The sequence below is a fragment of the Cavia porcellus genome, unplaced genomic scaffold (genome assembly GCF_034190915.1).
Source record: "Cavia porcellus strain 051 isolate PalLab524CR breed Dunkin Hartley unplaced genomic scaffold, mCavPor4.1 scaffold_30, whole genome shotgun sequence".
Lineage (NCBI taxonomy): Eukaryota > Metazoa > Chordata > Mammalia > Rodentia > Caviidae > Cavia > Cavia porcellus.
The window spans coordinates 21,469,058-21,484,666 of record NW_026947513.1 but is presented as its reverse complement, the minus strand read 5'-3'; the positions used below and the strand labels follow the sequence as shown (position 1 = coordinate 21,484,666).

General features: G+C 38.1%; 1 protein-coding gene across 17 annotated transcripts in view; it reads right to left on the bottom strand.

Annotated features, from left to right (window-relative positions):
- Limch1 (LIM and calponin homology domains 1) overlaps positions 1 to 15,609 on the bottom strand; it is a 327,840-nt gene that overhangs the window by 154,425 nt on the left and 157,806 nt on the right. For 16 of the 17 annotated variants that reach the window (XM_063240658.1, XM_013154288.3, XM_063240659.1 and 13 more), the window contains exon 3: positions 10,442 to 10,511. The exons of the other annotated variant lie outside the window; for it this stretch is intronic. In XM_063240658.1, the coding sequence (XP_063096728.1) occupies positions 10,442 to 10,511 (70 nt within the window). The remainder of the gene's footprint in view (positions 1 to 10,441; positions 10,512 to 15,609) is intronic. 17 annotated transcript variants of the gene reach the window in all.

Here is a 15,609-nt window from a genome sequence, read left to right as displayed (position 1 = left end):
TACCTCCCTGGTTGCATGTCTGGTCTCCATCTACTTTGCAAAGCACTGACTTCTCTCAGGGGTCCTGGGCCCCAGCTGCAGTCAGATGCAAATATAAACCACTGTCAGATAGAATCCTGGTTCTTCTACCTCATTCTTTTTTGTTCCCAGGAATATATCCTTCCCCATCTCTAACATTCTTCATAACTCCTGGAAAAACTGTTCAAACCCATTTCTTTCAAAATGCTTTATTTTCAGATCATAATGTCTTTCTGGTATAATATACTTCATTAACATTTCAGTTTACTTAGGACGAGGATTTAGCTCAGTGGCACAAGCACCTTCCTGGCAAGCACAAGGTTGTGAGTTCAGTCCTTGGTACCAAAAACAAAACAAAACAAAACATTTCAGTCTACTTGATATTACAAGTGTTTTGTCTCCTAAAAGAAGATCCCCAAAAGGCAAGAACTATATCTTGAATTACAAGTGAGTTTTCACTTAGAAGTTGAGACAAAGCAATTATATCTTTTGAGTGTTATATTACAATAACTAGGAAATAGAAGTAGATATCATATAAGAGAGAATATCCAAGGAAAGCCATTATCTTTAAAGTCTCATAAGCATAGGGACATACTTCTAGGTGAATGAGAAATCTATGGGCTGGGCGTGGTGCCCCATGCCTGTAATCTCAGCACTCAGGAGGCTGAGGCAGGAGGACTACTGCAAGTTCAAGATCAATGAGGCTACAAAGTAAATTCAAGACCAGCCTAAACTGCACAGCAAAACCCTGTTTCAAAAAAGACAAAAAAAAAAAATCTATGGCCAAATTTTTCAATAGATTAACTCAGATGCTCTTCAATTTACAATGTGGTGCTGTCCCAATAAACCCATTTTAAGTTGAAAATATCATGACATCAAAATGCATCTAATACATATAACTTATCAAATATTTAAGCTTAGCAACACAGCACACTTTAGTGTCACCTTTTAATTTTCATGACAGTGTGGTTCACTGGAAACTGTGGCTCACTGACACTGCCAGAATTGCAAGAATGTCATACTCGTATCAATGACACAGTAACATCAACATTCGAAGCATGGTTTCTACCAAATGAGAATCACTTTCACTCCACAGTAAAGTTGTTAAGTCAAACCAGTGTAAGCCAGGGATGTGTATAACATTATTTCATTCCCTGTGACAGACAGGCAGCTTGTGACATCTCCCAGGAATCTCTTGCTGCTGATATTCAGGCTCTCATGCAATCTCCTCTCCTTGAGTGACCTGGACCTAGTACTTTACTTTAATGGAGAATAGTGGAAGTGATGAAATGTCACTTCAGAGACTAACTTATAAAGGACTGTGACTTCTACTTTATTGTCTCTCTCTCTCTCTCTCTCTCTCTCTGTTTACTTAATTTGTTGAAGCTAGCTGTCACACTGTGAGCTGTATATGAAAGATTTAGATGGGGACGAACTGAGGGTGGCTCTTATTAACAGTCTAAAAGGGATTCCACTCTGCAATATTCACATAAGTCAGCAAAGAAGAGGATCCTTCCCCAGCCACACTTAGAATGACATGGACCAATACCTTCAATGAAGCCTTGTGAGAGATATTGAAACAGTGATGCAGATTAATCTTGCTCAGGGTTCCTAAACTCCAGGAGCTGTGAGATAATAAACTGTTACTTTAAGCAAGTAAGTTATACAATGCTCTATAAGTGACACACTCAAATAAGAAGACCAGAAGGAAAATAATAAGCATGGGATGAGTGGAGGGACAAAAATCCCTACTGAGTCTTCCCAAGTATTCCTCCCCCGTAGACAAGGAGATTAATCTGTTCGTCTGATCCAAACATATCAGTGAACAACCAAAGGCCAGCTTGGAATATTACAGTCTTTGAAAATGTCCAGCTCACTGTGGAGCATGGTTCTCACCAACTGACACTTACATTTTTGTGTTCACTATGCAGCTGCTTTTGGATTAGATCATAAATTAGCTGTAAGGATGGTTCCTAAGAGTGACCTATGTGGTGAGAGATAGTCCTACACTGTTACTTTAACTCAGGAAGAGCCTTTAAATCTACACAAGTTTTTTTTTTTTTATTCCGTATGCACTAGAAAGGCATATAAAGTTATTTGAGAAGACGAGGGCCATGAGATGGCCTGTACTTTTACAAGCCAACTGTGGAGGCTGTTACAGCCAGAAACACACAAGGCATATTGACTTGGGAGGCATCAAATAAACTCAGACCTCCTAGGTTCATATTCTACCATTTAGCTGAACACAGAGTTTAATGTACCAAAGGCCTCGTTTGTTGTTTTTCTCTACAGTCTGTTCTCTGTTACGCTTAAAGCTACTAAAATGCTAACTACTCTTCTAACTCGAGCTTGGCCTTGGCACCAAACTTGAGAGCCATAAATTGAGCATTCCTTCTGTGTAGGGTAGGAGAATATAAACGAGGTTTCTCACACTGTGCCAAGGATGAGGATAAAGGAAAATGTGTCATTAAATTCAGTTTTGGCTGAGATACTGCACAAGATCTATTCATTTCCCTCAGGGAAATGTGCTTCCTCCACAGAGAACGTCACTCAGCTACCAGCTCTTACTTGTCTTCAAAAGAAGAATCAGGCACCTCCAGAGCTGCCCAGCGGAGCCACACAGTGACCATCAAGAGCACAGTGAAGCAGGAACAATACGTAAGGCTGGTACTCTAAGCCTTTCCTCCCCGGCCCAGGAGTGAGAATTCTGTCTCAAATCCTTATCATGGGCAAGGGGAGCTGTGCAGCTGGACAGACTGGCCCTGCAAAGAGCTAACAGTAACAGAAGAAAAACAGGTAAGAAGAAAGAAAGAGAAGCTCTACTTCAGTGTAGCTGTGAGATTGAGGGCGGGGAAGCCTTGGAAGAAGCTGGTGTGTGTGTGTGTGTGTGTGTGTGTGTGTATGCGCGCGCGTGTGTGCAGAGAAAGAGAAAGAAAGGTTAACTACACATCAGTAGAATTACTTCAGGCTTTATTGGAAAGACTTCAGCAAAGATTTCCAACGCTTTCTGATTATCATCAGTTGCCAGACTGTAATTTCATTGACTGTGTGGCTTAAAGTGTAACCACATGGAGCTTGACTTAGTAGGGGTAATACTAGAATGTTACAGTTAGAGCTTCATAAAGTAGGTCCTTGCCTCAAGGTTTTGGAATTAATTCATCTGAAGTGAGAGAGGGGAGAACCTATTTCAGGTCTTCTGAGAGGTTAAGGCTTCCAAACAGATAGCCCACAGTGCAGAATTCCATCCTATCATGAGGCCAGATAGAGATGAGAGGCACAGTGGACAAGTTAGGGGAGACACTGTGAATGGATTGGGCTAAAGCTGTGCAAACCAGGTTCCAGTTCTAATTCTGCCTCTCTAATTGGAAAGCTGGTAACTTGGTTCCTTGAACACTGGTTTCCTGAGATTAGTGACCAATGATGACATTACAGGCCAACTGAAAAAGATTAAGAAGGGTAACTAGCACTGTTGCTGGGACACACCAGGCATGTGACACCAAGTGATGGGCATGATTACTGTAGCAGTGCCTCTGGCCTCTCGCATCACCTGCTTTGTCTCCTTCAGGGCCTAAACTAAAACCATAATGAAAAGACAGACACACAAAGCAGAACTCTGACCAGATTTTTCTAAGGTAATCATTATACTCTTTAGGAGAGATGAAGGCTCTAGCACTTCTGAAGGAAGTTATAGGACAAACACTCAAAGTATTAGGTGTTTGTAAGCGTGAGCTGGCCACACAAGAACTAACCCTATGCCCAGGTAACGTTCTCAGTAACTGTTTTCCTGAGTGGCAGATACTTATAACACCAGCGACCCAAACTGAGTACACTGTCATCTTCCCAAAATGAAGGAATTGCATACGGGTTCCTCACTCTTGCTACTCAGCTTTTTTTTTTTTTTTTAAATTTTATTTAAGGACAAAAAAAGAAAAAAAAACAGAAAAAGGGTACAATTTATAAAGAATTTCAGAAAAAACAAACAGTAGGAAACCACTAGTTAATTGATTACATATTGTCATCTTAGAAATAGTTGTTCAAGTTACAAAATCAAAGCATATAGAGTGGACATTCAAACAGTGAGACTGCAAACAGTTCTGTTCAATGATCCAATAAAACTTGGTAATATGGTTATCTATCTTATAGTTAAATACACATGCAGTTATGTCCTTTAGAGCACTTTCTTTTCCTCTCTTTTGTACAATGACAATTACACATTTTGGGTTTTATTACTCCCACTGTTCTTATTACTTTTTTTGAAGAAAGTAAAACCAAATGTGACATAATAGGACAGAGTCAGTCAAATCAAAAGGATGGACATAATACATAATGTAAAAACAAAATACAAGGTGGTCAACAATGGTTACCATAATGCCTCTTGCTATCTTAAAAAGAATTGCCTATATCAGCAGTTATAATAAAATTGAACAAAACAGTAAAGAACAAGACCAATAAAACCAAAACATTGGAGACATTAGAGGACTTCAAAAGAAGCTAATAGTCAACCAGAATGGGCGGCATAATGAATCTTATTGTCTTCATAGTTGTTGCCTATACTTTCGAACTTGGTGCTATCAATGCTACTCAGCTTTCAACAGCTCACATATTTACCTTTTTCCAAAACAGTACTTTTAATCTTCTCATAATGTGGAAATCTCTCCAGCCCCTTTCATCATTTCCACAATCTCACCTCTCTCCAGCAATGAAATGTCATATGTTCTGTTATCAGTTTCATAAAATAAAACAGATACTTTTTGAAAGCCTCCTAAGGTCTAAGAGTTTATAGAAATTTACATTTTTGTTCATTTCAAGAAGCTAAGCTCTAACCATATTTGAAATTTGATTAGAGAAAAAGATATCCTTTTTCTTTAGGAAAAAAATGCATTTCTGTGTGAGTTAAGGATATTTGATGGTAGGATAAGTCAAACAGTCACATTCCTGCTGTGTGACACTGTGCCTCAGTGAGTCAAATTTCTACCATTCATCTGGGAAACAGGCATTTTGGGAAGTGGAGTCTTTCACAGTGTTAAGACAGTTTGAATACATTGACCCAAAGGTGGGGTAAGCAAGAGAAAAAAAGTGAGTCTTTGCTTTTTAAAAAAAGTAAAATAATCTGTCATGTGTTCTATCCTCAACTAAAAACAGGTGGCTACCAGGCTGAAAGGTGGCCAGAATAGGGGTTCTATCTTAGCCTTCACGATGTCAAATCTTGGGCAAATAACCCACAAGTCCTCATCTATAAAAGAAATACATCTAAGATGTCCTTCCCTCTGCAAGGTCACTCTTATTCTTGTGGGTTCATATGCAAGATCAAGCAAATATTTTGTGATAGCTCTAAGACGGGTTTTCACTCAAGGCCAGAATCCCTAAATTTCATCTATTTCCACTGATAACTCACACACGCTCATGTAAATGGCTGTCAGAATGAAAAATCTCAACAAGCAAAGGCTTAATCCCCAAACTCCTACGCTACACAAGCATGGAGGATGAAACAAGCTCCGCACAATCTCTCATGACCACTGAGTTTCACGATGGGACTTGATTGTGCAAGGCTGAGGAGCTGGCCAACTGAAGGACAGCTTTTAAAAAGACTTTGGTATGCCCAGAACGAAACTGGAGGTCTTTCTATCCGGGCAGCAGGGAACAGCATCACTAACACCTCCAGAAGAATGCGAGCATCTGCAGGCAGTCGCCGCACGGCTTCATGTGTCAGCAATTGCTACAGAGGAAACACAGACCCAGACCCAGGCTCTTTGCATTCTTGCCAGGAAATGATTTTCTACTACTTTGTTTTAACACCTTCACCCCTGAATTCTTTGTAACCACAGTGAAACTCAGGGGCTAAAATATACCTATTCGTGCCTTTGTAAATCTACACGTGTTTATAATTTGGGATTGCTATGTGGAAACACACTTTTCTATTTATCTTCAAGTCAAGCGGCTGGGCCATCTGAATGGATTGGCTTCTCAACACCAGACCATTAAGACGCACACGCTTGGGTTCCAGGCATGGAAACCCCACTGGCCGCCCTCCTCAGATCTCTTTGCCATGCTACTGTAGACTTCTCAGTCAATAGATGGTACATGGTCTGTCAACTCGCTGAGAATGCTGAGACCTTGAGAAACCAACCTCAAGGTCTTTGATGGAATCTCTACCATTCCTTTTTTTCTTTTTTGTTTGTTTGTTTTGTTTTTGTTTTTTGAAAGACGGTCTCGCTATGTAGTTCAGACTGGCCTTAAACTCGCTATATAGCCCAAGCTGGCCTCAAACTCCCAGCGATTCTCTAGCCTCAGCCTCCCTCATCTCATCCCAGTGCTGTGATTACAGGCCTTCACCACCATGTGCAGATTCTGTCTTGTCTTTCTCGATTGTAACGAATATCAGGACAAAGTAAATATCATGTGAAAAATACATCCACATAAAAGGCTGCATCTCTATCAGACCAAGATGGTCTTTACCATCTTCAAACCTAGTATTTACTTGAAGTTCCTAGTCTCTCCCTAGAAAAAGATAAATTAATTTCTCTTAATCTCAAACTTTTCATATTACAGCTCTTCAAACCTCCCCCTAAAGGTTCCAAGAACAGTACCAAAGCACATGTGTACCCTTCATTTAACATTTTACCAAACTTCCTGTCTTCCATCCCTTTTTATTCCTCTCTCCTTCTTCCATCTCTTTCTCTAGGTGGATATAATAAGGTTTAAGATTATAGACATTCTTTTCTGAAATTTTAAAATTAGTTGTATATATCATTAAATATTTCAACATGGATAATTCCTAGAATCAAAAATATTCCCCTGTGACTAACAGACACAGGGAGTTCAAATATTGTGCCCATTCATCATGCCTGAATTAAGAACTTCCTAGCAGATTATTAAAGCATTACTGAGGGTATGTCTGTGGGGTCATGAATGTGATGCTGGGACTATATGTGATCCTTTGTCCCATCCTTTCTGTCCTGTTCCCCTATTCTGTTTTCTGTATGAGTAAATTTTCTGTATGAGTAAAAGTTTTTTCCCTGCCATGTCCTTCTGCCATGGTGCATCTCCCTTGGAATTAGCTGACCACAGACTAAAATCTTTCCTCTTTAAATTGTGGGTATTGGGAATTTTTCACAGCAACAGGAAAGCTAACTAATACAAGAACCAAGAGATACTCCTGTCTAATACTTAATGGTACTCCAAATTTCTTCAGCTGCCCTAATAACCATCATTGCATTTCTCTCAATCAAGGACCACTGAGTGCCTCCCTAGTCACCCTTCATCTACAACAGTTCTCCAGCCTCTCGGGGATGGAGGAGTTTCTTTTAATAACTTTGACAGAGGAGGCCAGCTGTTGTTACATGATGTTCCTGAATTGGGACTTCACTGATTTGTATCTTCAGAACTGTGGTTTCTTGGTGTATTTGTAGAAATCTCAGATCAGTTTAATCATGGCCAATTAACTCCTTAAAGCCACAGTGTCTCAACATGAATTCTGAACCATTTACAGCCTTCTAATTCCCAACTGTTGACAAAAGTTGTTCAAAATCTTACTCCCTAAAGAAAGTTTTCAACCTTCTTGTGTGTTAACTCATTTTCTCCCATATCAAGGGGTTCTATTTATATTCTGGAATAAAAGATCATACACTAAAGGTTTCACACAGTTGGTTGTGTGATGGATCTTGTTAAATAAATAGAATTGTGTCAAGAAGAGCAGGAGGAGAATATTAGGTACACAAGAAGAAACATGAGAGAAAGCATCATACAGGGGAATGAACAGTGTTTGAAGAGAAATGAGTCAATATATTAGCCCTAGCACAAGGCAAGGACAGCCTGTGCTATGGTGATGGCCATGGAGACAGAGAGTCTAGAGGGACTGGAGTAAGTTGCCAACTCTCTGATAGCATGTCTGAGATGCCAGTACTGACATCAGACAATAGGTCGATGGGAGTGGCCATCTGAGTCTGACTTGAATTTGCTGAGTTTAAGGGGCCTGAAAGACGTGGGGAGAGCTGTCTAGTAGACAGATCTTCAGGTCCAGAGTTGAGGGGACAGCACTGGGTGAGGAATGCTGCTTTTGCTCCATGTTACAGAGAGCTATGGTCAGCAAGGCAAACAAAAAATGGGCACAAATGGTCACCCCTCAGCCTGTGGGTTTGAAGAGAGAACCCTGAACGTTATGGAGCGGGACTGGCAGTTCTGTTTCCTGCTGGGGCTCCAGCTAGTGCGCTCATTTCTGGAAATGTTGATCTGAAGGTAAGTGAAGGGCAAATTTGTAGATTCAGGATCCTTCAAGAATGGGAGTGGTAATCGACTATAGTTAGGAAAGCACCATCTAATACTAACATGCTAGCATTTATCACTAAAATGTTAAATATGGGCTAAAGCTAATAAATCAGTGAAGAAGATGGAATTGACATAAGATGAAGGTAACTGGATAAGTGTTGGCTAGAAGAGGATAAGGAAAACGAAAAACAATGGAAAGGACAAGGGAAATCCAAGTGAAAAAGAAGAGCAGAATAAAGGCCAAGCATGTGAGAGGGAGGAGTCACTAAGGTCCCCTTACTGGCTCGCTTGCTTGCATACACTGTCTGTCTCCTCCCCAGTAAGACAACACATTGACAGTTACTTAAGGTATTTAATATTCTATAAGAAAGTATGTAACTGTAAGTGCGTGTGTCCCCAAACCACAATTTTACTAAGATTATTTCTGATTCACATTTTAATCTCCAGTGCTGAAACCCCTTTCCCCTTCCTACTAGAAGGAGAGCTCCTTGCTTTTGTTCCCCAAGGTTCCCTTGGGCCTTCCTTGATTGTCTGCTCTGAGTTCTGCTCTTGTAGCGTGAAATTCCAAGTCCCAGAGTAAGGAGACACCACAGAGGAGGGGCCAAACAGATATTCACCAAGGCCATGGTTTTAACACTCGGAAGCAATGGATTTAATAAAAATTCTAAAATAATGTATGCACATACTAATATCTATCTATCATCTATCTATCTAGTATGGCTGAAATATAATATAATGCCCCTAGATTATTATACAAAATTATTCTAATCCACGGTTCTTAAAGTTATCTTCTCCCTACCCATCTATTTGTTAACTTAATTTGTCTATATGATTCTGACAAACAAAATTAGAAAGATTTATAACAACTGATTACTAACTCACTACCAGCCAATATTGGAAATCAAATACATGCACAGAAATAGCAATTTATGAAATAAAAAAAGCACCCAGTTCATTCAACTTGCTTACACTATGTACCCCACTCCTGGACCCCCATAGTTTTCAAACATAATTGGATTTTGTCACATCTAATCTTAGTTACTTCTTGTAGTATGGCTGAGAAACTTTAGAACAATCACTAAGATCTATGTAGGATCCTGCCGAAATTCTTGACATTTTTCTCATTGTTTTCTGCAAAAATACTTGCACAGAAGGTATTCATAATAGAAACAATAGTGAGTCACTGCCAACCCACATACACTCTTAGCTCAGTATGCACACACGTGTGTGCACATGTGTGATGAGATTTTCCAGAATTAAGGGTGGTTTATCTACCTGATCTCCTACCTTTTCTTTTTTCTTTTTGTGCAATGTTGGGGATTGAATACAGAACCTCATGCATGCCAGGCAAGTGTTCCACCACTGAGTGACAGCCTTTTAGAAAAATGTTTGTTTTGGGGACAAAGCCTAAGTTGACTGAGGCTGGCCTTAAACTTCTGCTTCAGTCTTCCAAGTAGCTAGGATTACACTTGTGTGCCACCATGCCTGGATTTTTTCCTTTTCAACACACAGGACATCAAGTAAATATTAAAGTGAGTTGTCAGAAATTATGAAACATATCAACAGATGAAAAAAAATCTTGTTTTAATGATGTTCTGTAGTGTTCAGAGGAACAGTTCAGAAGGGCGAAAGTTGTGTGTAACAGCCCTCTCAGTGACATTGAACCATGGCAGTGCCTGTTATATCTTTGGAATAGTTGGCTTAAAAATAGTTAGAATAGTGGTATTTAAACTCAAGTAGATTGAAAGTGTAATTGATTAGGAAAGTACTGCTTTCTCTTGAAATCCTCCTCTCTCCTCCTCCCTTACCCTCCAATGCTAGGGAATGCAATGAGGCAATGGAATGATAAAATGTAATTAAAATCACATTCCTCTCCTGGGATCAACCCAATTATCAGCCTCTCACCCCAAGATAAATTTACCTCTTGAAGGCTGAAGGACTTTATCACTCATGGAAAAATACAAACAAAGATTAAGATGCCATTTAGACATCATTGGAATTTTTCATTTTTAAGTGACCTCTTCATTTAATGGATTCAATGCATTCTCATTCAAGTAGAGTATAAATTGCAAGACAGACTGTAATAAATGGTACTGTCATGACCCTTAGGGTAGAGCAAAGGAATATTGGAAAATAAATCTCAATTCTGGATACTCACCAGTCCTGCAATGGGGGTAGGCAATCTATTGATCTTTTTTACAAGTCCTGGCTTTATAGCATTCAGCAACCTGTCATGAAAAAGGCAGAATGTCAAGAGAGACATAAAGCAGGATGGATCACACAAATCACCTTTATCCGGAGCTACAACTAAATTGCTGAATAGGAAAAGCAGTGAATTTAAAGCATGTAGTAAATCTCAATCATCTATCGGCCTCCATGCATAAAACTGAAAAGCTCTGCCAACATCAAGTTGGACCGTGGCAGGTAGAGTTTTAGAATTTGGAAACGTCAATAGGGGAGAAAGGGAAGAGAACAGGAAGTGCTTCAAGGGAACAGACAAAGATATGAGCTGGACTGAGGTTGAATGGTAACTGTCCAGAATAGCAGGCAGGTATACAAGGCGTGTAAGGCTTGTTGTCAATTCTTTTGGCTAAAACAAGGATCTTTCCAGAGATTAAGTTCAGAAAGCAACATCCATCTTTGCAAGTGAATTACCAAAATAGATCCTGTCTCCAGACCCCCATTTGCTCTTTGAGGAGAGTAGCTTGTTAAATGCAGTTGAGCTTCACCAAAAAAGGAAGACTCTATTTAGTAAGAGGTTAACTTGTCATATCCTAAAGATTTTAAGCAGGCTGACCACAATTCCCTAGGTCCAAAAAATACTTGAGCAAAAGATTTGCAGAATAAGGTTGAAATCACATAAAAATGGTAACACAAACAAGGGAATGCAAGAGAAACAACTACAACTGCTTGTCTCCGGGAAATATAAATTCAGAGTGAAGAAAAATAAAGGCAAGTTGTAAAATTTATAAGGTTAGCATCTGGGTAACATAGTAGACTGCAGTATTTGTAAAATAGGTTATTCATGAAGGAATAATTAAAAGTAAGAGATTGTACATTCATGAATAATCAGTGAGTTAAGGAAATTAAAAAAGAAGTAAGACAGTTCCTAAAATTAAATGATGTCAGTGCAACATGCCAGAACTTATGATACACAATAAAAACAATCCTAAGAGTGAAGTTTGTAACTATGAATGCCCACATCAGAAAAAAGAGGGCAAGCCCAAATAAATAGCCTAATGATACACCTTGAGATTCTAGAGAAAAAACAATACAAATCTAGAGGTAGTACAAGAAAGGCAATTACAAGATCAGAACAGGAATCAATGAAATGGAGACAAAAAAATAAAGAATCAATGAAACAAAGAATTGGCTCACTGAAAGAGTAAACAAAATAGACAAAACTTTACCCAGTCTAGAAACAAAAAAGGTAAAATCATAAAAGACACTGGAAAAATTCGGAATATTATTACTAACTGTTTAATAAACCTGTATACCAATAAATTTTAGAACTCAGAAGAAATGGAGATTCATAGATATATATGAAACTAGACCCAAGAAAACTTAAAAATTCTGAGTAATCCAATAACACGCAACAGAACTGGAGCAGCAATAACAAAACAAAACAAAAAAACCCTACCAACTAAGAAAAGCCCAGGACATGATGAATTCACTGCCAAATTCTACAATAATTTCAGGGAAGATTTTATGCCAATAATCCCCAAATTCTTCAGTGAAACTGAAAGAGGAATACTACCTAAGTCATTCCTAGAAGTCAGCACTATCCCAATTTCAAAGCCAGACAAGGATCAAAGCAAAAGAAAAAGCTACAGATCACTGTCTCTAATGAAGAGAGATGCAAAAATCCTCAGCAAGACACAAGGAAACAGAATGCAACAAATCATCAAAAAGATCACACACCATGACAAAGTAAGCTTCATCCCAGGGATGATTCAACATATGCAAATTAATGCATGTAATTCATCACAATAACAAAAGCAAGGACAAAACTCACATGATCATCTTAATGGATGGAGAAAAAGCCTTTGACAAAATCCATCATTCATTCATGACAATAACCCTGAAGAATATAGGTGCAGAAGAACTTTATCTCAATCTGATAAAAGCCATTTCCAAGAAAACCTATTGCCAACTTCATATTAAATGGGAAAAAAATGAGAGCTTTCCCTAAAAAATCAGAAACAAGAGAAGGATGTCCACTATCACCACTCTTGTTTAACATAGCCCTTGAAACATTAGTTAGAGCAATCAGGCAAGAGAAAGAAATAAAAAGGAAATAAAAAGAAAGAAAAGAAAGAAGTCAAAGCAGCATTATTTGCAGATCAAACGATCCTCTATTTACAAGACCGGAAAAGATTCCACTAAAGACTTCTAGAACAAATTAATCAATCTAGCAGGGTGCAAAATCAACACAAAAAACAAATAGCAGTTCTGTACATTAATAATGAATTCATTGAGAAAGAAATTAAGAAAATAATACCATTCACAGTAGCATCAAAAAATGAAATACTCAGAAATTAACTTAACCAAGGAAGTAAAAAACCTCTATAAGGAAAACTACGTCAGTCTCAAAAAAGAGATTGAAGAGGGCATCAGAAAATGGAAAGATCTTCCATGTTCCTGGATGGGTGGAGCAAACATAATCAAAATGGCCATACTTCCAGAATTGATACATAGATTTAACACAATCCCAATCAAAATACCCATAGCATTCCTTGTAGGTCTAGAGAAAGCAACCCTAGAATTCAAATGAAGCTAAAAGAGATCCAGAATAGCTAAGCAATTCTGGGTAACAATAGCAAAGTAGGAGGCATGACAATTCCAGTTTGGAAATTATATCAAAAACTTACAGTGGCAAAGGCAGAATGGTACTGTCACAAAACAGAAATACAGATCAATAGAACAGGATAGAGGAAGTAGAAACAAGATGCATCCAATATTTTACCTTCAACAAAGGGGCCAAAATACACCCTGGAGGACAAATAGCTTCTTTGATAAATGATGCTGGGAAGACTAGATATCCATACACAGAAGATTGAGTATGTATTCCACACCATATACTGAACTAAAATCAAAATGGATCAGAGATCTAAATGTTAAAGCACAAACACCTAGTCTACTGGAAGACAAAATAGGTAAAAATTTTAAAGACATAGATATAGGCAAAGACTTTCTGAACAGAACCCCAATGATATAAGAAATAATATGTAGAATCAACAAACAGGATCATATCAAATTTAAAAACTTCTTCATAGAAAAGAAAATAACCTATAGAGTGAAGAGACAATCTATAAAGTGGTAAAAACTTTTTGCTCTGTCTTTCAGACAGAGAATTAATGTCAAGAATACATAAAGAACTCCAAAAAAAATTAGATACTTCCAAAATGAATGACTAAAAATCAATGGGTATCTGAAGTAATTAGATACTTTCCTGAAGAAGTACATTGCTGACTGGCCATCAGAGAAATGCAAATTAAAACAACACTGAGATTCCATCTTACTCCAGAAAGAATGGCTATCATGAAGAAATCAAACAACAACAAATGCTAGTGAGACTGTGGGGGAAAAGGAACCTTTCCACATTGTTGGTGGGAGTGTAAATTAGTACAACCACTATGAATATCAATATGAAGATTCCTCAAAAAACTAAAAATACAAATTTTGTTTGATCCAGCTATTCCTGTTCTAGGAACAGTATCTTCCCAAAAGTGTTAATGTCATCATATTACTGTGACATATCCATACACGTATATATAGCATCAAAATTTATAATAGCTAAATCTTGGAAATAGCCTGTATGTCCACCAATAGATGAAAGAATAAAGAAAATGTCATATTTTTACACAACGGAGTACTACTCTGCCATAAAAAGGATAAACTTGAGACATTCGTAAGTAAATGGATACACCTTGAGACCATGAGGTTAAGTGAAATAAATCAGACATGTAAGTTTAAATATTGCATGGTTTCTCTTATATGAGAAACAAAAAATATAACTGAAGAACAAAATAAAGGATAGATAATAGGAAGTAGGGAAATCTTTTTCAAATTGGAAAGAGAACAAGGGACAGAAGGGAGGGGAGGAGGAGAAAAGGAAAGAAAATCGAAAAATGGAAATGGAGATTTTTCCAAATGGGAAAAGTGTTAAGAGTTGGAAAGGGAAAGAAGGATAAAAAGAATTAAGATGTGTTATGTGCGTGTACAAACTACCCACAATAAATATAGTTATTATGTACTGAAACAGGCAGTAATAAAAAATACATACATTTTTTAAAAGACAGATTTTAGGATGGAGTAGTTACGTAAAATTTCTGAATACCAGATAAAGGGAAATGATTAAAGCATCAGCAGGCTACACCCCACTGGCCAAGGTGGCCCACACCTGGTCCCCTCGCTATTTTATCAGTACCAGCCACGCACACGCATGTAAGTACCGTCTGCAGCTACTTGTGCTATAACAGCAGATTTCAGTAGTTAACACAAAGAACGCGCCCCACAAGGCACAGAATCTTTACCATCCACCCTTTATGGAGAGTTTACTGACTTGTGCTATAATTCACGCAATCCAAGATTAAGGTAAATCCTGAAGGACGTACACGACAGATTTCTACAGGTTGGTAAAAGAACTTCTTTGAAATAGTTTGACAGCACTGTATACTAACATATTGAAAAATATTGTTAAGGTGATAGACAGCGATGAGACAAATGGTGTTATATTTGCATATAACCTACACACTCCTTCTGTGTACTTTAAATAATTTCTAGATTGCCTATAGTACTTATTATATATAAATGCTATCTTACTGTATTGTTTAGAGGATAATGACAAAAAAGCCCGTTACTTGCTCAGCAGAGATGTATTTAAAAATTTTATTTTACTGTGGTTGGTTGAATCCATGAATGTAAAGGACCACTGTACATCTACAGGCTGACAATTTAACCAGAGAGTGGGCCTTATTGATATATGCTGAGCTGGGAGGACATAGAGGGTACAGGAGAGACATCGAGAGCAGAGGCCCGGAGTCTGACTGATCGAATTCAAAGCCCAGCTCTGTCATTTACCACGGTGTCACTTTGGACAAATCCATTAACCTCAGTTGTATCAACTCTAATACAGAAATGTAAGTGTACCAATTTCACAGGTGTCAGTGCAGCTTAAACAGATAAAACAGGTAAGAGGCCAGCATTGTGCTTGGTATGTAAGTTTTCCATAAATGCTTTCCTATGCTTATGTGTATTTATCTTCAAGAATTGAATTCACAGCATATTTGATCAACCACTTCTCTAATAATGTTAGATTTTTAA